Here is a 27,460-nt window from a genome sequence, read left to right on the forward strand (position 1 = left end):
CACCGGATTCTGTCCCGGTTGCCCCTCTTCCAGGCCAGCCCTCTGCTGTGGCCAGGGAGTGCAGTGGAGGATGGCCCAGGTGCTTGGGCCCTGCACCCCATGGGAGACCAGGAAAAGCACCTGGCTCCTGGCTCCTGCCATTGGATCAGCGCGGTGCGCCGGCCGCAGCGCGCCGGCCGCGGTGGCCATTGGAGGGTGAACCAACGGCAAGAAGGAAGACCTTTCTCTCTGTCTCTCTCTCTCACTGTCCACTCTGCCTGTCAAAAAAAAAAAAAAATACTTAACAATGTGACAAAAATTCTTTTAAAGTTTCTACAAATGTTTCATTAACATGAAATACTTGTACATTTTTTATGATTCAGTGAGGCAATATTTATAACTGTATGCTACATTATATGACATGCACAGAACTTTTATACTGTATATATTCACTACCACAAATAAGAGAAAACGTGTTATTTGTCTTTTTGTGTCTGGCTAATTTCACATAACATAATGTTCTCCAGTTGCATCCATTTTGTTGAAAATGTCAGGATTTCATTCTTTTTTCATGGCAGAGTAATAATAGAATTCCGTGGTGCGTGTTCCTTGCCAATCCCACTCAACCTTATATTTGTGTGATTTATCCATGCCAATTTGTTCAGCTTTAATTGATTCCTTTTCTTTGTTGTTTTAGTATTGCATTGAGCTCTAGCTTCACAATTTATCTATTCTGGTTTTCATGGGCATTTGTCTTGTTTGATCTTTTGGTTCATTATACCACCTTGAAAAATATTCTGTGTGCCTCCTACTGCTTATATGCAAAAGTTTGTTCAAGGTACTTAGGTAAGAGAGGAATCCCAGAAACATGGGCTCTCCGCATGTTTAATTTTATTTGATAATGCCAAAAGGTTCTTCAGAGTAGTTCTATCAATTTACGTTGCTACCTACTGAATAAGGGAAAGACCTGTCATGCTCTGTACAAGACTCTTTTGGATATCTCATTGGTGGGGTCCCAGTGAATTGGGTCCTCAAATCCTTTTATGTGTCAGACTGCAACCCTACATGGAAGACAAAACAAAATAAACAACAACAAAAACACACAGCTCAATCATCTTTTCATCATCCCTACCTCTTGTCTTAATTTCTCACTTACCACTTCTTGAAATATCAGTCCTCAAACATCAATCTTTACAAACTCAAATGAAAGATTCATTTTCTTAGAACTTAACCAAACTATCTGTTACATATTTTATAATCAAAAATAAGAGTGGTATTGGTTGCCCTTGTTTAATCTGTGTACATTGTATACATGCATTGAAATATCACATGAGGGGTCGGCACTTGTGGCGAGGTGCGTAGAGCCACCACTTGCAGTGCCGGCATCCCATATGGGCTCCAGTTCAAGTCCTGGCTGTTCCACTTCCAATCCAGCTCTCTGCTGTGGCCTGGGAAAGCAGTGGAAGATGGACCAAGTCCTTGGGCCCTGTACCTGCATGGGAGACCTGGAGGAAACTCCTGGCTCCTGGCCTCAGATCGGTGCAGCTCCAGCCACTGAAGCCCTTTGGAGAGTGAGCCAGAAGATGGAAGCCCTCTATTGTTCTCTCTCTCTTTTTCTCTGCCTCTGCCTCTGCCTCTGCCTCTGCGGCTCTGACTTTCAAATAAATAAATAGATAAATGTTTAAAAAATCACACTGAGCCATAAATGTTATAATTATTGTTAATAAACATTTTAAATGATTTTAAGAAGTGCGGTAAATTAAAAAAATTGGAAAAAATTAAATTTGCCCATCCCCAGTCTTCTGATACTCCTCTGTTTTCTGTGGCTGCATCAACATCACTGTGGCAGTTCAGAATCACCTGTTATTTTCTTAGAACAATGAGTGGGAATTAGCCCAGGTCAGAACACATAGATCACTTACTGGAAGCATTCAACAATGCCTTCATTATCTTCTATTCCTCACACAGCCTTTATTGCTTTTTCTGTATATTCTTTCTACTTCTTCATTCTCCTTGAAAGAGAAACATCTCTCTGACTCTCCCTCTCTCCTATAACTTTGCCTTTCAAATAAATAAACGAATCTTTAACAAAGAGAAGACAGAAAAAGAGTAACAGTTTCAGTCTTCATTTTGTCTTCCTAGTCAACCTCCAAGTTACATTGATGGTCTGAAGCAATGGGCTTATTTCTTTTCTGATATGCTTGATGAAAACAAAAAAATCAAATCCTAACAATAATAAAATAATTGTTTTCTTACTTTTGGCATTTGGTGGCTCATTGTAAATTTAGGTTTCTGAATGCTATTCTTATAGATCCATGATTTCTTTTAAATGGACTCCTTTCATTACTTGAACCTCTCCCTTTAAGAGGCAAGCTTATTGAAGAGTATTATCTACCGCCTCATTTTCTACAGGTTCCTCCACTTTTCCTTCCTCAGAGTAATCACTTCTGTTTGCATCATCTGGATGATATTTTGTGAGATATTCTCTACCATTGATCTTTAGTTTTCTGTCATGGAGTTAGTTACATGGCATAGATGTCAACTTTTTCTTCTAAATTTTCAGAATCTTCCTTTCTAAAATTCACAGTCCAAGTTTGACTAAGGCCAAGCTTGATCAAAATGAAATTTAAAAGGCACAAAAAGATACAAATCTGTGTATACTTCCTTTATATTAAAAAAAAAAAAAAAAACTCACGTAGTCCAGAGTTTTATACCTCTAATTTCATTAGTATAGCGTGTCATCTTTAAGTACTTTAAGTAGTTAAGTACTTTCCTACTTTCTCACTTATGTGTTTTCATCTTTTCTCTTGGCTGCCCATGACTGCAGTCTGCCTTCTTAACATAGATTGTTTTAAAATATATTTTCGGCCCGCGCCGCAGCTCACTAGGCTAATCCTCCACCTTACGGCACCAGCACACCGGGTTCTAGTCCCGGTCGGGTCGCCGGATTCTGTCCCGGTTGCCCCCCTTCCAGGCCAGCTCTCTGCTGTGGCCAGGGAGTGCAGTGGAGGATGGCCCAAGTCCTTGGGCCCTGCACCCCATGGGAGACCAGGAGAAGCATCTGGCTCCTGCCATCGGATCAGCATGGTGTGCCGGCCGCAGTGCACGGGCCACGGCGGCCATTGGAGGGTGAACCAACGGCAAAAGGAAGACCTTTCTCTCTGTCTCTCTCTCTCTCACTGTCCACTCTGCCTGTCAAAAAAAAAAAAAGAAAGAAATAAAGAAAGAAAATATATTTTCTTGGTCTTCTCTTATTATTTCTCTGCTTATATATGTGTATTTGATTTTTCACAAATAATAAGAAAAAATGTTTTACCATGTTCCTGGTATAAAATTTGACTTGGTATTATCCATCTGACATTGCAAGTACCAGAGAAAAATGTTCTAGGGCAGTTATTGTCAATCATAAGGATGCATCTGTTAAATATATGTTTATATTCAATGATACCACTAAAGAACATTAATGCTGGAGTAGACATTTGGCACAGTAGTTAAAGCTTTATGTGGGAGGCTCACATCCTGTATCAGAGTCCCTGGGTTCAACTCTTATCTCTGTTTTCAATCCAGCTTGCTGCTGGGAGACAGCAGATGATGGTGTGCCTGCCATTAAATGGGAGACCTGAGTGCATTCCTGGCTCCTGGCTCCTGGCTCCTGGCTCCTGGCTTTTAATTTCAGCCTGGCCCAGCCCAGGCTATTGCACACATTTGGGGAAAGACAATCCGCAGATGAAGATCTCCCTCTCTGCCTTTGTCTCTGAATTAAAAAAGGAAACATTAGAACAGTAAATCAGGCTCTATTCAGGAGGGAGAGTGTCACAAAAAGTACAGGGATCACAGCAATGGGGTTGTGCAGTAAAAGGAGAGAGACTGGATACGATTTTGGTCACAAGAAAAAGTGGAGATTTATAGATAAGGTGCCAGGTTGCAGTTGGAGAGGGGGTATGTATACAAAATTACTTAGAAGAAACAAAGAGCATTTGATGTGATTAAACTGTCCTGAGAGCTTGTTGAAGACAGCAGGGTGGACAGACATCATCTGGGAGAAGGTGGATGATAAGAAACCAGATCCAGATCTCATATCAAAAGTCACAGATATCAAGGATGGGAAACTGACTAAACTGGCTTAGGTGGAGTCTTGCTAAAATTGTACAAATGCAGGCAAATCTAGAGGCCAAAAGTTGAGGCCCTGTTTGCAAAGAGCTAAAAACAACAAAGGGGTGGGCTTGATTTGTTGATTTGAGCTTGTTCAAGGAGAGAACTTTTGTCAGATCCAACTCACCCTGGTGAGTCCCAGGCTGGTTTTTCTGATTCAGAGTCAGAATTCAGAAAATTGGCAGTTCTATCAAGTCTCCAAGTTTTGTTGAGGCTATTGGTCCAGGAATCACACTTTAAAAACACTGTAAAAACCACTTCACATTAGTGAAGTCACAGAATCTTCTGAAAGATTGATTTTCCTGATTCAGAATGATCCAATACATCCTCCTGCTTTGTTATTGTAAATGGTGTAGTTGGCTAATCCTCTGCCTATGGTGCCGGCACCCCAGGTTCTAGTCTTGGTTGGGGCACCGGTTCTGTCCCGGTTGCTCCTCTTCCAGTCCAGCTCTCTGCTGTGGCCCGGGAAGGCAGTGGAGGATGGCCCAAGTGCTTGGGCCCTGCACCCACATGGGAGACCAGGAGGAAGCACCTGGCTCCTGGCTTCGGACTGGCGCAGCTCTGGCTGTTGTGGCCACTTGCGGGGTGAACCAATGGAAGGAAGACCTTTCTCTGTCTCTCTCTCTCTAACTCTGCCTGTCAAAAAAAAAAAAAAAATGGTGGAGTTTGAGCTGTTGTTGGGGGTTCCTGCATTGTCATCATCTTCTAAGTATTTCAATTGAATAATGTAGGTATTAGAGGAAAAATCATAGTATCACAACTTGTCTGCAAACAGAAGATATCCTTGTTCATCTGCCACAGATATTAAAGGAAAATAAATGATATTTAAGGAGAACGGTAAAGAAAAAAGCACTTATATGCGGCATTTAAGACACATTTAGTATATATGAGCATCATGATGAAGTTCAACTGTTTTGGTAAATAAGTCTCCTCTTTTGGTGGTGGTGGTGAAGTGTGAGCAACAGCAAATGATTCCGTGGAGGAGGAGACTTTGTTGTCCCTGGTAAGGGAGCTTATGCTCAGCTAGCCTTAGCCAGCAGCCTATTTTTAGTCGCCTTGTCAAGACATGTATCCCTTCATCACTGTTTGAGGAGCAAGACGATTTAAAGAATGAAAAATAAAATGTTCATCAACTGCGAAGGATGTTTGTTGTGATAAGTGATGGGGTCTGTTGTAATTAAGTGTTGATTAATAGAGCTCCTGACAGATTTGGAAGAGTTCACAGTACGCCAAAGCTCAGGAGCAACAGAAGCAGCAATGGAGAGAGAACAGTCGCTTGGAAAACACCCCTGTTGTTCCTCTCTCGATATCCTTCATGTTACCCTTTTCAAGCATTTTTAGGAATTGCAATTTCTGCTCAACTGTTCATCGTACTAAATCTTTGAAATCTTAAATATAAATAAATTTTAGGCTTTTCAATCCTTGCTTTTGTTCTATAAAATATTGGCCAAAGGATAATTTTCATTTTTGCTAAGGAAGTTAGGAGAATGCAGTGTCAGTCAACCTCTCGTCACATCGAGCGCCTGATTCTTATCCCTTGTGCTGAGGTCCATACCCCAGAGTCCATCTGTTAGTTTCCACCGTGGCAACCACATGAATCGCTCAGTGGTGACTGTCTTTAGCTATCTCTCCTTATCTCATGGCTCCATCATTGAGTCTAAACCTGCTTACTAAACCTTTGCCATTTTAGGTCACATGTATCTCTATTTGTTGTTGATGTAAAATAAAAATGACTATTACATTTATCACACCAAATAAATCACACAGCTAATTTTACTCAAAACTGTACAGAATGCTCAAGGTTTCTGTTTTCCTGCAACATCTAATGGCCCAGGGTTTCCTCAAAACTCAGTGTCCACCAGAGCCATAATTGTTCAATGAATGCCTCATGTCTGGCTTCTGAAAATCTATTTATTTAATGATATTTCCTACAAGGCTTTGTCTTGTGCTTTCCAAAGAGATCTTTGCTCTTGGTGACCCTGCTTATGAGAAACAGCATCCAAGTTCGTCAGTCCCCTCCAGAATTAATATTCTTACGATGACTTTCCAAGGAGCATTGTCCAATATCTAACACATGATTTATGTAACTAAAAAAAAAAATCCAGTCCCAAATAAGAGATAAATGGAAGGCTATAAAAAGTGAATGGAAAACATGCTTCTGAGAAGGCAGAAACCACATAAATATACTCAATGCTCATCCAGCTACAATTTTAACGTAAAGAGCAAAGAATTAATTTCCTGAATTCCATCCATGTGCTTACAACTTTCATGCTTTTCCTTCTCTATTGCAGACCTGACATTACAAGTACCCACACACCTGAAGGTAGAATTTCAGGAAGTATAATTCCTTTAAGGTATATTTTCACTGCTTGGGAACTATGAAAAAGCCAGGCATAAGGGCTGGTGTGTTGTTTGCCATGGGAGCAGCACAAGCCCCCACACTACACCCATAAGAAAAAGTGAAAGCCTGTATCACTTGGAGAAGAGGTACAGCCAGGGCAGCTCTCCTGAGACATTTGTTGTAGAAGTCCAGGTTGGGCAGATGCTGATATGGCTGGTCTTAATTGTTGGGGATAGAAAAGGAACACCAGCTTCCAAAGATTATCAGAAAGAATGGAAAGAATATAAAACATCATATTTTATTCGAGGGGGGAGGGGGGCTTCAGGCTTCTTACTTCCAGCCTCCTGCATTCTCCATGAAAATCAATGTGAAAGATGCCCTTAATTGCAACATTTGAGGAGTAGACCTTTTGCACAGTGGTTAAGACAGATGCTTGGGACATCCGCATCCCATATCAGAGTGCCTGGGTTCAAGTCCCAGCCCCACTCCTGTACCACTACTTCCTAATGCAGACCATCGAGGCAGCAGATAATGGCCCAAGCACTTGTGTAATTGCCACCCAAGTGAGAGACCCAGATTAAGTTCCAAGCTCCCGACTTCAGCTAGGTCCAGTCCTGGCTGGTGTGGTCATTTGCTGGCTGGTGTGGTCATTTGGGAAGTGAACCAGCAAAAAAAAGATTCTCTCTCTCTCGCTCGCTCTCGCTCTCTCACTCTCTCTCTTTCTCTCTCTCTCTCAATCTCTCTCTTTTGCCCTTTCTCTTCCTCTCCCCCCCCCTTCTTTTCCTCCTCCCCCTCCCTCTCTGTCTCCCTCTCACTCTTTCTGCACTTCAAATGCGATTTTTAAAAAAGAGTTTAAAAATCACAGAGTTCCACATCCACACAGTTCAGGCAAATGGAATTTCCATGATACTGTGAGGAAGGTTAGCTAAGTAATTTCTGAGATTTGATTCACTTTGGTGACTGTCAGCAGGTTTCAAGCTCTGGAATTTCACTTGTAAATTCATTCCTTTGTGTAATTATAGCTCTGCGTTTTCTTCAGGGAAAAAAACTATTCAGAAAGAAAAGATTTTCAGCTGATGATGTACACTCTTTGTTCATTGCATGAATTTTAAGGAGATACTCCATGACAGGCAATTGCAATACAATGTTTTTTATTCTACCTTAAAAGAGCCTTTTAAAAAAAAAGAAACAAGAATATTGAAAATATCACATAATAATTATAATCATCACAGGAGTGATGCAGAAAATACCACAAGACTTCAGGAGAAAAATATTTCTTCAACTTTTAAAGATTCTTGAAAAATGTTTTGTCATTTGTAATTTTTTGTGTACCACATATAAGAAATTCTCTTGCAAATAAAATGACCTATCTCGAGTAGTTATAGAGTCTTTTTTTTTTTTTTTTGACAGGCAGAGTTAGACAGTAAGAGAGAGACAGAGAGAAAGGTCTTCCTTTTTCCATTGGTTCATCCCCCAGTGGCCGCCACGGCGTTGCGCTGATCCGAAGCCAGGAGCCAGGAGCTTCCTTCTGGTCTCCCATGCAGGTGCAGGGCCCAAGCACCTGGGCCATCCTCCACTGCCTTCCCGGGCCACAGCAGAATGCTGGACTGGAAGAGGAGCAACTAGGTAGCCTAGCACTCTTTTCATGACTAGTTCCATCTTTACAGATGCCTCACTATGAAACAGGAAATCTGTGAGGTTACCTTTAAGGATTTTCTTTATATTATACCCAGAAGAGGTGTGTGTGTGTGTGTCTGTGTGTGTGTTTAACAATCACATTCCACTTTTTCAATATTTTCTGTAATCTGTCATTACTATATGCTGAACACATGGGCCAAAGAAGTCCCTGCTTCCATAAAGGATAACCAAGTCAAGGGCAGAGAGTGTGTTGCTATAAAGAAATACAAAGTTTCCACTAAAAAGACAAATCCTTCATCTGGAGGGTTTAATGGGATGCAACTCCAACTCAACTGATGGGAATTCCCTATCAAGGCACAGAAAAAATATTCCAACTGAAAGTTTTTCTCAGGATATGATGTTTTAAAAAAAGTTATTCTGTGATAGTTAAACAAATATAAACAAATAGGCTGGTATCCAGTATAATTCCTCCTTTGTTAAACTATTTTTCCATTCTTTGTTTAATTTATTTATTGGTGAAATATTTCATCAATATAGATCATATTACTAGCATGTGACATTGTTTTGCCTTTTTGTGAGTTTTCCAGAACTCGATTTTCTTAATTCTTACAGATGCTTTCCACGGCTTCTTATCTTCTGACATTATTCACTCTCCCTGCACTGTAAAATGTTACTGCTGAAGTTTTTGTTAGACATAACACCTGTTTAAACCTAGTAATGAAGAATCTGTTCAAATGGAGACTTTTGTGATAAGTGTAGGGAATGATGCAATGGGAAAGAGAGTTTGGGCTAACCTCTGAATGCAGACAGGGAAAGTGGGGGTTTGTAGTAAAGGAGGAGGATTCACGTTATTGAATGGAAAAATACTGAGAGGAAGCATCAGGAATAATGGGAGATTCTACCAACAGCGAACTAATAGGATTGTTGCTGATGACAAGCCATAGTGATCAGACATCGCCTGAGAAATGGTAGATGAGAAACTGGATTAGATAGCAAGAGTGTGTGTATAGGGGTGGGGGTCTTGCTAAATTTGTCCTAGTAAAATTTTTGCTAAAATTGGATTTTACAAGGAAGTACATAGATGGGTCTAGAAGAGGGTTCAAGAGCCTGACTAATATTTAATCAAGGAAAGAACCTTTGCCAGTGTCCCTGCTTATTCGAAGGAAAGAAAAGACAGTCTCCTTTCTGTAAACCATGTAAGTCCATTTTCTTGTTTAGTCACCTTTTGCTCATTTAGGACCAGCTGAATCATCTGCAGGGACGTGGTAGTAGAAGAGGTTTGCCAAATGGTGCCAGTATGTAGGCATTAAATGAAGGGACATTCTATGAAAGTAAAGCAAAGCAAAGATTAGTGGTTGGAAACCTAATTTCTGAGTCCAGAGGGCAATCAAGAAGACTTTCTAGATGTTAGGCTTGAAGCATATTTATTATATAGTGAACTAAGGGTGACAGTGACAATCTGAGACATTTTCTGATTTGCAGTTTGATCGTCAGGTGTTCTGGTGAACATTCTTAGTGGCCCACACAACAGAAGGCATGAAAGTTGCCTGAACATTATTGTCTTGAAGTTTTATAAGAATTATCCAGAGTCAGTTTGCAGGGCTTTGAAAAAGGGAGACTTTTAATTTTTAGTGCTGGCAAATCAGGAAAATAGGAGAGCTATTGGAAACATTGATTTTTAGAGTTTTTGTAAGCTATTAGAAGAAACGAGAATTCGGTTTACACGGAAATAACAGAATGTTAAAGATGATGCAAAAGACTAGAATTTAACACTCACTAGGATGTGCTATAATTTTCTGTAGCAATATAATCTCCCCCATTTCTTCCAAATACAATTGGAGTAAAATAAGTCTAGCCACACTAAATGTACCTGATTACTTACGTAAGTATAGCACAAATAGTCATTGCAACATGGGCCTTTTGTTAAAATTTGCTTTGCTGAAACTTTTCATAAAGGGATTTCAGATTAGACTTTTAAAAGACCCAAACCTCTAAAGCCAAGCCAGGAACTTGCACCAGACTTCACCTTCAGCACCAATAAATTTAGGTGAATTATTTTCTTTTTGAGGTCCCCAAGATCAGCTGAGAATTCCTACTTCTGCTGGATGTGATCTTCCGTACTTAACTGTAATGTCTGGAACCCTGTAATCCAAGTTGCAGGCTGATTTTTCCAAGTTCTCTGTCAGCATTAGCTCCATAAAATCTACCTTACTTCCCTTAAACCTTTACACTGTCTGGTCTTGTGTGATTTTATGCATCATTTTCAAGTATGACATTACAGTCAAAACCTTGATAATATAACCAATATTCTCAATGTTGTACTATTACAAGAAGAATAATTTCCTCTTCAAATTATGCAGGTAGCTATAATGTTTTGAAAATAAGACTGCTCAGTAAGAATTTCTGCATTCTTAATAAGTAACTGTTTAATCACAAGGATACTTTTACGAAATTGCTGTGTTATAAGTAGTTTAAGAGATATGAAAGTTTTCTTTAAAACGAGAAAATAAAACATTAAAGAACCAATAACTTTTCAAGCAAAAAAACCATAAAAGCTATATTAATCCTCATCAATTAATTTAGTCCCATATTCTTGCTCTGCTTGAGCTTTGGCTCGCAATTTTATCAATCCATCAGGTTTTCCATTATTTCTAGAAATTGTTACATAGTCCAGTGGCGTGGTTTCAAAGTTATCAGAGGTTTGTATTTCATAGTAGCTGTCACAGCCTCTTTCATAAATCTCTCAGAAGATGTAGCATTTGGCCAGAAGTTGATTGCAATGCTTCCTGAGGGGAATGCAAGTAAAAAACTACCCATGAGTGCAAAAGACTTATAATAGTCAAGGTTAAGTATCTTGCAAAATTTTGTTTGAAAAGAAAATTTACTTATTTCGAAATATACAATATTTAAAATAGCAACTATATTATGACTGAAAACATACTAGGATATACCAAATTTCTAGAAATTTCATTCACTTTCTGGAACACTTATGTTAACACCATATACTCATACAAACATAGCATAAAGAATGTTTATAATCATTTCTTTTAAAAGAAAGAGTGGCAAAGAGAGAGACACAGAGAGAGATCTTCCATCTATTGATTTGCTTCTCAAATGCCTGCAATAACTGTGGGCTAGGCCAGGGTGAAGCTGGGAACCTGGAACTCAATCTGCATCTCCCAGGTGTGGCAGGGACCCAAGTACTTGAGTGATCACCTGCTGCCTCCCAGGGTGCACATCAGCAGAAAACTGAATTGGAAGCGAGGCAGGGCTTGAACCCAGGCCCTCTGACATTCCAAGTGATAACTTTGCTGCTGTGCCATCAATGCCCATCCTCTGGTCTAATAGGATTCTTGCTGAAGACAGGCCAAGATGATCAGGCATTGCTTGGGAGACAATGGAGGATGAGGAAGTTAATTAGATATTGAGGGTGTAGGTTCTTGCTCAAACTGAAGCTAATAAGGAAGTGTACAGATGGACCTGGGGGATGTTTCAGAGGCTGACTAATGTTTGCTCAAGGAAAAAAATCTTTGTCAGTCTTTAGCCTCTGTCTTTATAATTTTACTCATTTATGAGCATCTCTACCCCGATGATTTGCATGTACATAAAACTCAATATATAGAGCTCAATTCCAGTTTCCCCAATCCCACACAAATGTGGCCTTCTGCTCAGTGAAGGTCACTGTTGCCCTCTAGGTTCCTGAGCAGTAACTGTGGAGTTACAGTCTACTTCTCCCCTCTCTCCTTCAATTCTCACACTGAGTCACTTACCAAATTCTCTTAAATATTTCCCATCAGCTCATTTTCTCTTCTCTCTATTGTCACCTGTTTAGGAATTATTTCTCAACCTAAATATCTACTAGAGTCTACTTGCCCATCTTCCTGTCAGTGCTAGCATATTATGTTACCCAACATGTCCATACATGTACATGTTGGGGAATTCTTCATTTTGCTGCCAAAGGGAATTTCTAATGTGTCCATCTGGTAAAATTAAAGACATTCTATGACGATTATTTCAAATTCCCTAGTGCTATAGAAAAGTTGCTCTGGTGTCTCTGTTGGATCATCCTTATTTCCCTTCCTGGATGAGTGAGTGTCAGGTTGTGGGTGAAACTGCTGTTTCACATCTGGAGCCCTGAGTCCATTCCTTTCCTCCAAAGCCTAGCTCAATAGTTCTGTGTCAACAGCTCTCACGAAATCCAGGGAGCTGCCAGTCCCATTTCTAAGGGAGGGTTGTGTTATTATTGGTTTTTTTAAACAAACCATTGACATAGCAATATGCATTTCAAAAACCGCCCCCAAATACCTGCTTATGTAACTAATTGCAGTGGCTTCAAATAGCCCTGATGTTTCAGTCACAGCAGACACCCACTTACCAAGTTAATCATGCTTCCACAAAGCACCTTCCTGTAAAAGAAGGTGGTTAGATTGTTTTCTTTATGTAATTTCTCTAAAGAAGTGAGACTCTCACCTTATTCATGAGATGTGACATAGTCACCTTGAATTCTCTGGCTAACTTGCAAAATTATAGGGAATTAATTATGTTGGGGTATGGGAGAGTGACAGTGATTTAAGGACAATGGACGAGCCTTTTTTACTTTTATACCTGTAAAATTGATTTGTAGCAAGTGCTCTCCGAAACTGGATCTTTAAGAGTGTTAAAGATTAGAAGCAATGTCTGTCTACACTTTCATACTTGTATTTCACATGAGTAATTTTTTTCTGTCTCTTCACTTTAATATATCGTCATTTAGTTAGGACATATTATCAGTGAGAAAATAAAACTTACTAATTTATATTAACACTGCTTTAGAAACTGTTTTTTGACATTCTAGCACAAACATCAGTGATAACTATCCCACGTTACAGAAAATCAAAGCATTTAATATCTACAGTAAGCATGAAGTACTCCTCTTATACTGAAACAGACATGTTTAAATCATATGCTATATATTGTTGTGACAAAATTGCATTTCTCTGAATAGGCCAGTAGGATGTTTAAATAATGACACAGCGAGCAGCAAATGAAACCAAGCATGTTTTTGTAGAACCACTTCATCTGGCTTTTACATATTACATTTTATAAATGAAACTTAGAGATAGGTGATAAACAAGGGGACCTAAGAGAGTCTCCTTCACATTTCCCTCAAGTGCTACTAGCTACAGAAGAACCCTTTAATGGGGAGACTCCTGTATTGTGCAATTATGAGGTTTGGTTCTTAAACTTTCATCCCATGATTTCACCTGTAGAGAATATCACAAAACTGCAAAATTCTTCCCACTATGGAATTTGTCAAAACCAGAGGCACCATCTGTTTGGTGCTTGGAATAAAACCAGGTGGTACCACAGACATGTAGACCTGACTCTGTGTCCCAGTGGATCCTGGGATGTCTAGATGAGGGAGGGTAAATTCTGCAAACCCAGTTGTCCCAGCAAGGTTTCTCTAAAAATGAATTGTTTTCCAGATTAGAGAAAGCCCACATGCAAGTAGTCATTTGGAGTATATAAAAGGAAAATTTGAACTATTTCTTTAGATTTACATTAAAAATAACAGATACTTACAATCTGTCTGGAAATTGCATTGTCCTACAAGCAAACTCTACGTCATCTAGAGAGTTGGAATTCCAGGACTGGAACAGAAAAGGTTAGGATCTTTAGTTCTTGAAAACTGTCTGTACTCGTAGTGTAAAGCTGAGGGTGATGGAATGTTTTTAGTGTCCAGATATATCATCTGTTTTTATTTACTTTATATCACTCTCATTCTTATTCTCCTCTCTCTCTCTCTAATAAAAATAAATAGCATTCTAAAAATAAATAAACTCAGTCATTCAGCCATCACTTTGCAATCAGCTAATAACTATTGATAGTGCCCTTACAAATAAACATACAGAGTACTTTCCCTTTTCAAATATAAAAAATCTTAATTCTCATAATAAACTTATTAGATAATCCCATTTCTTAGCTAAATAAAGGTCAGAAAATCTAACATTCCAAAAATCGCATCAGCACTAAGAGGCTAAGTCAAAATTCAGGACCAAATTCTCTGAACTTTAAAGTCAAATCACTATTGCTAACCATATTATCTGCAAGGCCAAAGTGGTTTTGCCATCACTTTCATGGCTAACAAGTCATGTGACTAGCAGACTACAGGATGGACCCTGCCTCTGAAGAACAGCTGTGCTAAAATTTTGCTCTTAAAAAGAAAGGTGGTGATTTTTAAAAGAACAAGAGCTTGATTATGAAATTATGAGAAAGTAGGGGTCAAAACCCAAGTACTTAGCTGGCGCCGAGGCTCACTTGGTTAATGCCCCACCTGCAGCGCCAGTATCCCATGTGGGTGCGGGTTCTAGTCCCGGTTGCTCCTCTTCCAGTCCAGCTCTCTGCTGTGGCAGGGGAGGGCAGTGGAGGAAGGCCCAAGTGCTTGGGCCCCTTCACCCACATGGGATACCAGGAGGAAGCACCTGGCTCCTGGCTTCGGATCAGTGCAGCGCCGGCTGTGGTGGCCATTTGGAGAGTAAACCAATGGAAGGAAGACCTTTCTCTCTGTCTTTCTCTCTCACTGTCTATAACTCTACCTAAGACTGGTAGTGAATAGAGATCTGTTTATTCAGAAGCTCTCTTTGAATGCAATATGAAAAATAAACATCAGATGTGCCTTGGGGACATCTCTAGGAAGTAAAAATTGTCTCCAAGAATCTATCAGACCTCCAGAAAATGTTCTTTGGAAAAAGCCCAAGTGTGGGAATCATTTATTTTCAGGACAGTATATATTCCATAAGATCTGAAATTCCCCCCAAAATGTATAAATCAGTTTGGTAAGTCTTGCTTTAGACAAAGCTGTGAGGAAGGCAAAAAAAAAAAAAAAAAAAAAAAAAAAGCCACACCCCTACTTTATTGCCCATTTCTGTCCCCAAGGCACATCTGATGTTTATTTTTCACATTGCATTCAAAGAGAGCTTCTGAATAAACAGATCTCTATTCACTACCAGTCTTATTTGCAGCAGCATCCACCTCTGAAATCGGACAGGACCCCCTAAAATCTACACAAAAATGTGGCTCTTTAAAGTTCCCCAGAAGTGCTGTCTGGGGTGCCACATGTGCTACCGGAATTTGGGATGCCATACAGTTTCACCGTGGGCTTATTACTAAATCCCCAATGTTAATAAGCCCGAGAAGGTTCTTGCCTAATATTTAGAGAAGAATTCTAAATACCGGCACAGATAAACGAGCAGCATGGTACATTTTAAGCTTTTATTTAGTGCAAAAAATGCATAGGAGAGTAAGAGTTTTATTAAGAGAGAGATAAATCTGGGTTCATACTGAGCACCAGGAATAAGCCACGTGGAGGAGCAGCCAGCCCCCTCCTGGCAAGAGGCCAGGGAAGAAGAGAAGGGGTGGACACACCATGTCCCAGGCTTTTAACCAACTTCCAAAGGGGAGTGAGTGGTTAATTAACCTGATTGCCTGGTGGGCACCCAGGTATAGGCAGGTAGGGGGATGAGGTCATACAGGGGAGTGGTGAAGGTATCAGGTAGGGTGTGAGGTCACATAGGGGCATGGCAAAGGTGTGGTCTTCTAGCTCACAAACCTAATCAATTTTAACCTATATGCCTGCCTACTTCACCTCCACCCCATCCCCACACAAAAGCTATATATTCCAGTGGGTTCCCAAATCTCAGGAATACCTCCATGCCTGTTCTCCATTCTAGGTCTTTGGACATGCTGTTTCCTCTGTTTAGAAGACCATTCTTCCCCATGTCCACAACCAAATCCCCCCCTTTCACTTAGATAATTCTTACTTGTGTTTCAGGTCTTAGCTAAGATGCCTCATTTTTGGAAAGAATTCTCAGCACTTTCTAGGTTAGGTGATTCTCTCTCAGGGCCCTCTTAATATCTTGTGTTAACAAGCATCCTAGTACTTAACATATTTTTTAATGCTTGCCTCCTTTCTTATCTTGCCCACCACCTACTTCCCTTTACCACCTCCTTCACACCACAGCCATAGGCTCTTGGAAGTATAGAACTGTCTCCCACTCTGTGCTCAATATCTGTTGAGCTCAGAGAATGTGCTCACTGAGTATTTCTTGAATGACTGAATGATTCTTTCCTTTTTATCTATTTCTTCTATGTGTCACAACCTTGGATATCCCCACATATTTGCACACTGGCAGCTCATATAGATACCCACTGTGCCTTAGCTTCTGAGCTTCCCTAACTTTCCATTTCTGGAGGATACTTTAAGCTCTGCTCAGAGGGTTGCCCATGTAGGTTGTCAGTCTGCTCTTCTCTGCCACCCAGGTGCTAATGGCCCAGGTGTCATACCTCTTGTGCAGCCTGTAGTTTTAAACAGAGTTTTCAGAAGGGCACTTGTTTCCCAAAAAGAAAAGCTATAGTGGGAAGACTGAAGTCCTCCTACTGAAGGGGGGCACTAGGGCACTATACATAAGTCTTACCGCAGTCCTCAAATGCTTCCACCTGAGTGATGGCCAACTTCTATTATATAGGTCAGCAGCAGAACTCAGATTGTTTGTGATGTTAGATTTGCCCTTGAGTAGTCATTGCCATCCCTCTGTGAAAGACTCACTTAAGAATAGAAGAATTAAAAGTATTGTTTTTATGTAAATTTTGGGACAAAAGCAGTAATATGAGCTATGAAGAAATAAAAATCTATTTGATATGACTATCATTCAATATAGATGCCCATTTTACCTCTATACATAATTTATAAATTTGTGTAAAGATTTTAAATAAAGGGGAAATAAAATGTATTTAAGTTATTATATTATAAGCAAATTGATAGAGAGGATATTCATAGAAATCAGTAGATAGGGGCATGTATTTGGCCTAGTAGTTAAGACGCCATTTGTTACACCTACATCCAATATCAGAGTTTTGGCTGTGCTCCAGATTCCAGCTTCCTGCTAATGCGCTCTCTGGGAGGCAGCAGGTGATGGCTCAAATTGTTGGGTCCCTGGCCCTGTGGGAGACCTGGGCTGGGTTGCATTCCAGGTTCCACGCCCAGCCCCACTCATTGCAAGTATTTGGAGAATGAATCAACTGGTGGGGTCTGTTGCTCTCCCTCCCTCCATCTCTCTCTCTCTCCCCCTCTCTAATAAATAAAAAAATTTTAGATAGGAAATCTGAGACAAAAATGGCTTTTACTGCATAAGAAATAAATTATTTGAGCAACTGAGAGATCATTTCCATCTGGGTAAAATGGGATAAATTCCTGATCTTCTTCACTTTGAGACGAATTCTCTCTGAAGGTCTCTCAAATAAAGAGGAGATAAAACAACTTGCTCCAGATGTTAAAGATTTTTTAGAAGCTTCTTGTTTCTGTAGAAATGAACACAGGTCATGTCATGTTTCCCTTTCTTATTATTTCTGGTCTACCCCCTACCACTTAGGGAAGATTTCTGTAGCAGAATTTGTAGGGTCTAATGACTTTATTATAAATAAATCATTAAATTCAGAGCAAATAAGATCTTTAGAGATAATATAAGCCAAATATTTTGTTTGGAAGATGAGGGATCTGGCATTCAGAGACATTAAGCAGCATGTGCCCTGTCACCCCGCGGTAGAGTAGGAGAACCAGAACTTGAAACCAGGTGTCTTGGCCCTGTGCTCTTTCTGTCATTCTACAGACATTTGCTGTGAAGTGTGGAAGAATCTTAGATGGGTAACTGAATAAGTTAATATCATTCATACAAATTAATAGGAATATCAAAACCTTTTCTGAGACTCTTTGAAATACTGTATATTTATTAATGAACTTGATTCTCAGAACACTTTATGAGTCTGATCTGAAACACAGAAGTGTAAAAGCATTTGCACAATTTGTTGAGGCTGGAAATGTAAGAAAAACAGTTGATTCTTGGGTCTGTGTACATATTGCCATATTGTATTTCCTCTCATAAAGTACCTAAGTATTTGTGTAGTTGTATTGGAGTCAGGAACAGTAGTCCAGTGATTGGCTGTGCTACATTGTAGCTGTACAACATTACTTTCATTGCATCCTCTGCAGTGGCCCATGCCCTCACTGGTGACTTCAGGCTGCTGTGGTATAGCATTTCCTCAGAAAGTGACTGAAAGGGTTGCTGAAGATCATGCAAAGAAAGTTCTTAAATTTTGGCACTGAGTCTGCCACATATGTCAAAAACTCCAGCCAGCTCTTAGTTGATTAGTATGCTGGAGGGCACTGTTAAACTTATTTTATATTCTAGTTGGTGAAAGTTGTTATTTCATTTCAACAACACAGAAACTTTGTTTTTAATCTTCTTTGGAAACAAAATCTGAAATATACCTCTACACTTTCCAGGATGAGTAATGTAACAAAAATATCCCATTCATTATTTAGGGCATTTAAAATGCTTTAAAGTCTTTATTTTGAAAATAACGTTCGATTTTCTTAACTATTGTGTCAAGGTTTTCTTATTATTTTCTTGCTCTTGCTAAATATGAAGCTCTCTTTGGAAAATCCAAAACAGCTGATTGTTTTGTTTAATCCTAGCTTGTGTATACGCTTGACATTGGGAATTCAGCAAAAAAGATATTTTAGGAAATAAATATGTGGAAAAATCTTGAAACAAAGCTTATCATTCCTTTAACAATATCACCATCGACCATGCACAGAAAGATTTTCTTTTCAGTATTAAAAGATAACTGGCCATATGAAGTTTCTAATTATCCTTGTAGTGTCAAAAATCTATGAAATCTGAACCATGGTTTTCTTGGCTCAGAGCCATACTGCCACATTATTTTTCAGTTGCAGAAAGTACTTGAACATCACCCTAGCATGTACAGTGTTGAACAAATATTACACTTGCTCTCCTATAATTTCAAAGCATCCTCAAGTATTTTTTTCTATGACATTAATGTCTCCATCCTTTCTTATCTTTTTAAGAACTCATTTTCTCACCTCTGAGAGTTTAATTTCCTTTCTACTGTGGAGGTGTAGTTTGGGTGGGAGTAATTTTTAAAACTACAAAGAAGAAAACTTAAACTGCATGAAAATAAAGAACTCAAGAATTCTTTTTTCCAGCATTACTGTGGTTGAAGAGATAATGTAATGAGATGCTTTATGGCCATGAGATAGCATCATGACCTGTAATTCCACTGATTCACCTTGGAGTAATTTGCCTACATGAGGCTACCACAGCTGACATTTATTCTAATTCTGCATCAGGAACGGGAAATGCTGCAGGGACTTTCCAACTGAGCTCTTTCCTTTAGAGTCACCCCACTACTCCCTGAATTGCTTTCCACAGTGCAACAGAATGCTCACTCCAGAAGGTCAATCAAGTTACTCCTCGGCTTAAAACCCACCAATCATTTTGTTTTGAAGGAAATTTGAGTCTAACTTCGTAGTGAGCTTTCATGGTCCTTACTGAAGAAGCCATGCCCTTTAACCTCAAATCCTATCCCTCACCTCAGTTCCTTGAACACCTTGTGCTGCCTTTCACCTCTAGCTCATGACACATGTAAATCCTACCCTTCACCCCACAAGATTCCCTTGGTCTCCTTGTCTGTTGATAACTTACTGCACAGGCTTCATGCATAGTAGAGAAGGAACACAAACATATTTTGGAGAAATGTTACATTAGGCAAAGAAAATTGGAAAAAAAAGTATTAATTTTTAAATGTGCCTCTTTTCATCTGAATTCTTACTGTCCTCAGGTACTTTGAGCTGTCTCTTATGTTTACTGATCTTAGCGAAATAGTCTTTCCAAATAACCTGTGGTTAGTTATTTACACACCCCAAGATGGATTTACTGAGTTAACAAATATTATGGAGTGTTTATTATAAAATGGGCTGTGTTCTAGGCATGAGGAAATTATCCAAGAGCAAAACAAGAAAGCTGTCATCTCTGAACAAGTGTACATGAGAGCAAAGGAGACCAAAAAGGAGAAATTAATTGATTATCTAAGATTATTTCTGATAGAAATCACTAGGAAGAAGAAGATAAAATAGGATTATGCAATGGAATGTTGTGGGGAAGATGTTCCCTGTAGCTCATGTGATTTAAATTGTTTTCTTTGAGGCTAACCCTGCAAGATAGCAAGTAGTCCTGCCTATAATAAAAAATAGAGGAAAATACTCCAGAAAGAAGGAACATTAAACACAAAGCCCATGAGGTAGAAATTAAGTTGATGAGTGTAAGAAGTAGGCAAAAGGCCAGAAACCCTGGAGCACAGTTCATAAGATGATTGGCAGGAGCAAGGTCAGAGAGCTTCTCCAGCAATGGGCTACACAACGACTTGCAGGCCTAGGAGGTGGTTCCTATTCTATTCCTCATGCAAGTAAAATTCAGTGGAAGCTTTTAGGTAAAGAAATGATAAGATCTCATTCAGAATTATATAAATAGGCTCTGTCAGCATTCAGAATAGATAAAGAACAGACATAGATGCAAGAATATGGGTGAGAGATGAAATCATCTTGCATTAATGATGTCAGCTCAGGTCAGTGAAGCACTGAAGTAAGAGCACATCAAAAACAACTTGTTACCATCTTGTCATATTTTTACTTTAATATTTATCTTCATTGGAACATAAAGCTGACACGCACTTTGAAGGAATTTCAGAATTTGGAAGCACTTGAATCAATGAATGCATTAAATGGTAGGTGATTGCTTTAGTGGAGAAGAAAATGTCAAAAAACAGATCTGCAGGTGAAATAAGTTTTAATAACAATGATCATTTAATGGGGAACAGGAGCCAAAATGATTTCCCAAAATTCACCCCTCTTTGGATTTTAGAAATGACTGGACTTGGAGTCAGAAAGCTGAGTTAGAACCCTGTTTTCATCACTTTGACTAACAAATTGCCTTCTCTACGCCTCTAGGTTTGCTCATCTACTAAACAAACAACCCTATCATGTGAGTGGTAAGATCTGGACTAATATGAAAATAATCAATTCATGACTCTATAAGCTATAATAATATCATTTCTGACACTCACATTTCTTCAGTTTACTTCATAGACGGTGTTTTCATAGACTACTGGGGCTGAGAAATGTCTTCAACATGCAGAACTGTACTCATATACCTGTATCTGCTTACTTTATAGATGAGAGCTAAAACATAGAAGGAGACATGAACCAACTCTGAGCTTTTTATCCAGTTATTGGGAGTTACATGCTCCAAGTAAGGTCACATAACTCCTAGTTAAGCATTTTCTTCATTAATCCTACCAGACATCTTACAACTACAAGAAAGTACTGCCCAGAGAATATTTACGATATTTGTTATCTTCAGTCTTTGTTTCTCTTAAATGCTAGCATCTAACAAATTCTTCAACCTCTTCCCTTCACAAGTGGGAGAATTTCTCCATACAGATAATTTATAAAAGGGTATTTCATAGGACTATAATGAGTTGTACTTCATTCATAACATGTAGACCTTTAAATAGAACTTCTGATTCCAGGTCATTTAATAACCTTATTTACTTTGTTCTAGTACATAGAGTAGAGAACAACATAAACAAGAAATTTATTCTTGTTATTTTGATTTAAATGGAAAAAAAGGACAAAAGCATAATTTTATCAAGTATTTTTGGGAAAATGGAAATTTATATATCTTCAGAGGAGTGTTAGCAGATAGCCAAATCCAGTGAATATCTGTTTTACATAAGTCTTATTTGCCTTCTTTAAATTTTGATTTTTGTTTAAACACATTATCAGCACCCTCTTTGATCTACTATAATCTTTAAGTGAAGGATGCATAAATCTTTATGGTGCCACTGTGTATCCCTGAGAAATCTTTCTGATGACAGACATAAGAGAGATAGAGCTGTACCCTCTTAAGTAAATAAAGTATTTAAAACACCTTATCTTTCAAATAATTGGAAGCATAAATCAACATCAAAAGATTTCAAAGGATCAAAATCAAAATCAAAGGATTTCAAAGAAGTGGAAACAAGGTTGGAACTAAAAATTACACCAAGCTTAAAATGAAAATAAATGAATTTAGCTCAGGAGAAATTATTAGAAGAGTAGAAATTGTAGTCCACAGTATCTCAGTTTTGGGACAGGATTTCTATCTCTGTCCTCAAAGTTTGCCTTCCTCTCCACTCATGATTCATCAAAGCACCCCCACAGGACTTAATCAGAAAAGAGTCTTGAAATTACAGCCAAAATTTTAGCTTGACTTTTATAAGGAAAAGAGGAAAACTGCAAAGAAACAATGGAAGTAGGACATTTTTAAAAATACAAAATCCCATTCTCTTTATATTAATATCACATTAACATAAGAGTTGATAAAAATAAATTATCTTAGGGTTTATTTTAAAAAATAATTATATACTAATATAGTTTTAATGATCTGTGACTATTTTAAAATATATTTTATATGAGTGAACTTGAACATCTTTTCATATGATTATTATTTATAGCCACTGCCTATATTCATACTGAACTATGGTCTTGCTTTTTGAAAGACTCTTTGTTCAATGTAGCATGAAGCCTTTGACTATAATGTAAACTAAAAATGTTATCCCAAAAATAATAAATAAAATACGAATTTAAAAAAGAAAAAAACAGAAAAGAAACTTTAAATCAAATATATTTTTATTGAAAAATATATTTTTATTGAGAGTCAGTTTAATGAAATGGAATGAGTATATTTAACAAGTAGGGTTAAAATGGGTGTATGCAGTAACTAATGATCCTACTAACAACATTTTTACTTTTTAAACTTCTCAAATTTTTGTGGTTGCAACACACTTTCAAGTACCAGTGTTGTCATGGTACACATTAAAAATAAAAATACAAACAGATGCCTTACTTATAAATGTCTGGACTAAACAAGTATACAATAATTACTATACCTGTGCAGTAGATGCCTCAGAGTTTTATGAAAACACCCATAGTCTATTGCCCTTCTGCACAGTCCCCTCTAAAGAGAACTATTTCCGGTTCTGATTTAATTATTTATATCTTCATGAGATAGATATATTCCCTGATCCAGCAACACAGTCTAGTTGTGATATAAATTTTCTTTTGTATTTGTTCTCACCCAGTACCTGCAGTATATTTTCTGTGGCATACTCCATCTAGCATCCTGCCATTCTGTTCAATATCCTGACAACCAGTGACTGAAGGGCAGGACAGTTGTGGAAAAATTAAATTTCCACATTGATTGAACTTTGGTGATGGCTATCACGAATGTCTTCTCGAGTGCTGAGGCATGTTAGATGAGAGTTACCGCTCTGAACCTCTTTAAATAACTCTATCCACTTATGCACACATCAGAAAGGATTGCTTTGCTTGCCAATTGCCTGATCTTAAGATCTTGCCCACACTTCCTTTGTCAAACTCTAAAACTGAGATGATTTCTGGCCGCTATGTGAGTCCTTCAAAAATTTCATGGAAGAGTGAAATTAAAAGATAAATTTGTTTTGGTGCAAAAAAATGTTCATATGGTTCACACAAAATGAATATTGTGGAAAAACTATGCCTAGATTTTAAAAACTTTTTCACTAAAATAATCTTATCCTTTAAGTCCATTTTTCCACTACTATTTTGAAGGTTCCATGTGTCTAAACATGTTAGCAGTTTCCTTTGAGGAATCTAACCACTGTCTTCTACAAGAAATGATCGACCTATGTCTGGGGCAGGTATTTGTAGCAAGTATTGTAATGAGTAAACAAGTGCTCACATCCTATTTAGGAAATGTTACAACACCATTAAATCAATTGTAAAAATCAGTATTTTTTATTATTTTGCAATTGTTCTCACAGAATATAAAGAATAAGAAAGAATATTCATGTCAGTGTATATTTCTTCATGGGTTGTCTGGTATAATGTCCAGGTTAGCCCTAGAAAATTTAGCTTATATTTACAATCTAGATGATTATTTTAAGTTCTTGGAATGTTGTTGGCTCATGCCATGCTTCAATTTCGGCTGAAACTGAATCATAAAACATGGTCCTGCACTGATAAGTTTAACAGATTGCTATAGAAGGAGATGAGGGAATCGGGTTATAGGTGAAATCGAAGTAATAGTTAAGTAAATTTTTCTATGCATGTGGCAAGTTTTGTATAGCTTCATATTATCCTTTGCATCTTTTCTGATCTGAATTATCATGCATGATAGCCCTTGTAGCTCCAAAAACTTGAATATAAATTCTAACTTGCCTCTCCACCCACATCACTTCCACAGTTACAAGCACCTACCTCTGCCTTCCTTGTGCTCCTTCACTTAGGGTAAGAATCTGTTCCCTGCAATGTGCATCCTTCTGGTAACTTAAGTCTCCCCTTTTTCTGTTTTCAAGGATGGGAGGAACAGTTTTATTGGACACCAACTGGGAGGGGTAGTGGAAGTGCCAAACAGCAAAGACCAGCGGGTCAAGTCAGCCAGAGCCATTCAAATCACCTACTACCTCCAGACCTATGGCTCTGCCACCCAAGACCTTATAGGGGAGAAGTGGGAGAATGAGTTCTGTAAGCTTATGAGGAAGCTCCAGGAGGAGCACCAAGAACTCCAGCTCTACTCCTTAGCATCCTTTAGCCTCTGGAGAGACTTTCATAAGACCAGCATTCTGGCCAGAAGCAAGGTCCTGGTGAGCCTCGTGCTGATCCTGACCACAGCCACCCTGTCCAGCTCCATGAAGGACTGCTTGCGCAGTAAGCCCTTCCTGGGCCTCCTGGGGGTGCTTACAGTGTGCATCTCCATCATCACAGCAGCAGGGATCTTCTTCATCACGGATGGAAAGTACAACTCCACCCTGCTGGGAATCCCGTTCTTCGCCATGGGTAACTATCCCTCCTTGTGGTAATCGGATTCTTACCGGTTTGGGGCCAGGTAGTACATTTCTTGAATTCTCAGGTGGATATCTGTTTTAACTTTGTGTGTCTATGTGATTATGTAAAAGTTCACTTAGGATTGTGTCTGCTTTCACCGCTTACTGGCCTTCTTGAGAAAGTATGGGATGACTAAATTATCTTCCCATTTAGTTTAATGCTGTGAAGTATTTTTAAGTTACACGACACAGGCATTCTCTATTCAGATTTTTCAAAAAGTGTAGGTCAGGGATTATGCGAGACCAGGTGGATAAGATCCAAGACTTACTTCAAACAAAATTATTATGTAGTTCATATTCATGCCAAACTTAAGTTGATACTAGTGAAGAATAAATAACATGAGATGAAAATTCTGAGACTTGTTGGTATATCCTCATCTCAAAGAACTCCTTAAGTAAAATTCATTAATCCATCTCAAAAATTTTGTACAGAATATACTCCATTCCCCACCTCTACATAAACTAAAACCTTCTTATTGTCACTTAGGTGAATATTCCAATTTATTCTTTCTCTGGAAAAAATAATTAATGATCATATCCAGTCAATATTGTCCCTTTTTGTAAATTTTTCTCAGCCATCTATAAATGGTCTAGAAAATAGTAAGTGCGTGTGCGTGCGTGTGTGTGTGTGTGTGTGATTGTGTAAAAGAGAGGATAAAGTTTGAGAATAACAATGAGTGGGACCTCCGCAACAAGCTCATATGTTTTACCAGAAAAAGAGATGATGCTAGCGATACCTATGGTACTGAAAAAGAGTCTTTCAGGTGTGATGCATTTCCCTCTGTGTAGCAATTTACAGAATGAGCTGGAAACGGTCCTAGGTGTTGAGCAAGAATCTTCAGCTATAAAATACTTGTTTTTCACTCCACATGTTAAAATCAGCTCTAAGTTACAGCTTATTAATAAATTAAAAATATGTAAACATGAGATCAAAAAGTTTTCTAGGTGACTAAGACCCCTTGTTTTTTCATCTTAGCAAACACTTATGTGAATACCACCACAAAGCAGGCTGCTAATATAGGTCTGGGAATAAAATTTAGTTTTCTGGGAACTCAACTTCATTGTAGAACTGTTAAGTTATTTCATCTCACTAAGCCTCAATTTCTTCTTGTATAAAGTGCAGATAACAATGATCCCATCTTCAAAGAGTTTTTTAATGTAACTGTATAACCAAAGCTAATAGCAGATAGTAAATACTCAATAATCATCAGCAACTTTTAGTAGTTAACTTGGTATATTGAGTGCATTAGATTCAGTGATAAACAGGAAACAGCACTAGCCTTCTAGAAATTGAGTTTTCCTTGATTTTGCATTTCTTTTCTCAGTGCATATTCATATTGTGAATAAAAAGTGCTTCTCTTCTTTCCAAAGAACTATATGAATTTTTTGTCATCGTTAACAATAATGAATCTATCTTTGAACCATTAATACTTGCTTTGTTTTATAGATTCAGTTTCATGACTTGAAACAAGATTTTTAAGAATCATAAAGCGTGATTTACAAATGACACGACTCACTCAAGGTTGAAAAATGAGATACCTTATGCCTACTATGGCTTTTTCTAAAATTGGTGGCAATGGGGCTGGTGTTGCGGCATAGCCTGTTAACCCACATCTGAAATATGCACATCTAATATGAGGGATGGTTTGAGTCCCAGCTGCTCTATTTCCAATCCAGCTCCCTGCTAACATGTCTGGGAAAGCAGTGGAAGATGGGGTGACTGTTTGGGCCCCTGCCGCCTACACTGGAGACCCAGAGTTCCAGGATCTTGACTTCATCCTGGCCCAGGTCCGGGTATTGCTGCTGGACGATCTATACAGGGGTTTCAGAAAGTTCATGGAAAATGGGAGGAATAAGTTGTGGAGTGTGGGGCAAGGGAGGGAACCAGAAGTTTAGTTTTGTCTCCTACATTAGATATACTCAGTAAGCAAGTATGTAAATCAGGTTCAGAGGTAAAATCTGTAAATTGGAGTGGAGGTAAACATTTCAGATTCAAGGCATAGCAAATACTGAAAGCTATGGAATCTGATAAGATTATATAGGAAGATGCTTGGGGATTGAACTAGTAGATAGAAGATTCTCTCTGTCCATCAAATAAGCTAATAAATCTTCCAAAAAAATTTTTAAAAACTAATTAGGTAATGGAAAGATTTATCAAGAAAAAGTAGAATTATATGTTCAATAGTATATATTGAATTATTTGTTCAAATAAGGAGAAAAACGGTCTCTTCTAATGCAGGATTATAACATAAAATATGACAGGCCAGGATGGTGCTTTTACTCCTTAAACCAGTAACAAGAACACCACAAGCCAGAGAGAGGGAAAAGTCCAGAACATGCAGCATACAATTTGCATCTCTCCCGGGGAACTTTCAAATCATGAATTTCAAGAAGACTGGTTAATTATTATTCTTCCATATTCCTAATATTCAAATTCTTAGACTATTTTTTAAAAACAACAAAAGACCTATATACATATATTATTGAAGACTTTTAATCCAGCAAGTGGGAATTCGTTTTATCATGTTTTATTTTAAAAATGATTATAGTAAT

At 38.4% G+C, this 27,460-nt stretch overlaps 1 protein-coding gene across 3 annotated transcripts in view; it reads left to right on the forward strand.

Annotated features, from left to right (window-relative positions):
* Positions 1–27,460, forward strand: part of PTCHD4 (patched domain containing 4) — a 218,590-nt gene that overhangs the window by 33,094 nt on the left and 158,036 nt on the right. For all 3 annotated transcript variants that reach the window (XM_089333212.1, XM_017345172.4, XM_051854649.3), the window contains one exon: positions 24,380–24,860. In XM_089333212.1, the coding sequence (XP_089189338.1) occupies positions 24,380–24,860 (481 nt within the window). The remainder of the gene's footprint in view (positions 1–24,379; positions 24,861–27,460) is intronic.

Source organism: Oryctolagus cuniculus, chromosome 5 (assembly GCF_051225735.1).
Source record: "Oryctolagus cuniculus isolate XC-2025 breed Fujian yellow rabbit chromosome 5, ASM5122573v1, whole genome shotgun sequence".
Lineage (NCBI taxonomy): Eukaryota > Metazoa > Chordata > Mammalia > Lagomorpha > Leporidae > Oryctolagus > Oryctolagus cuniculus.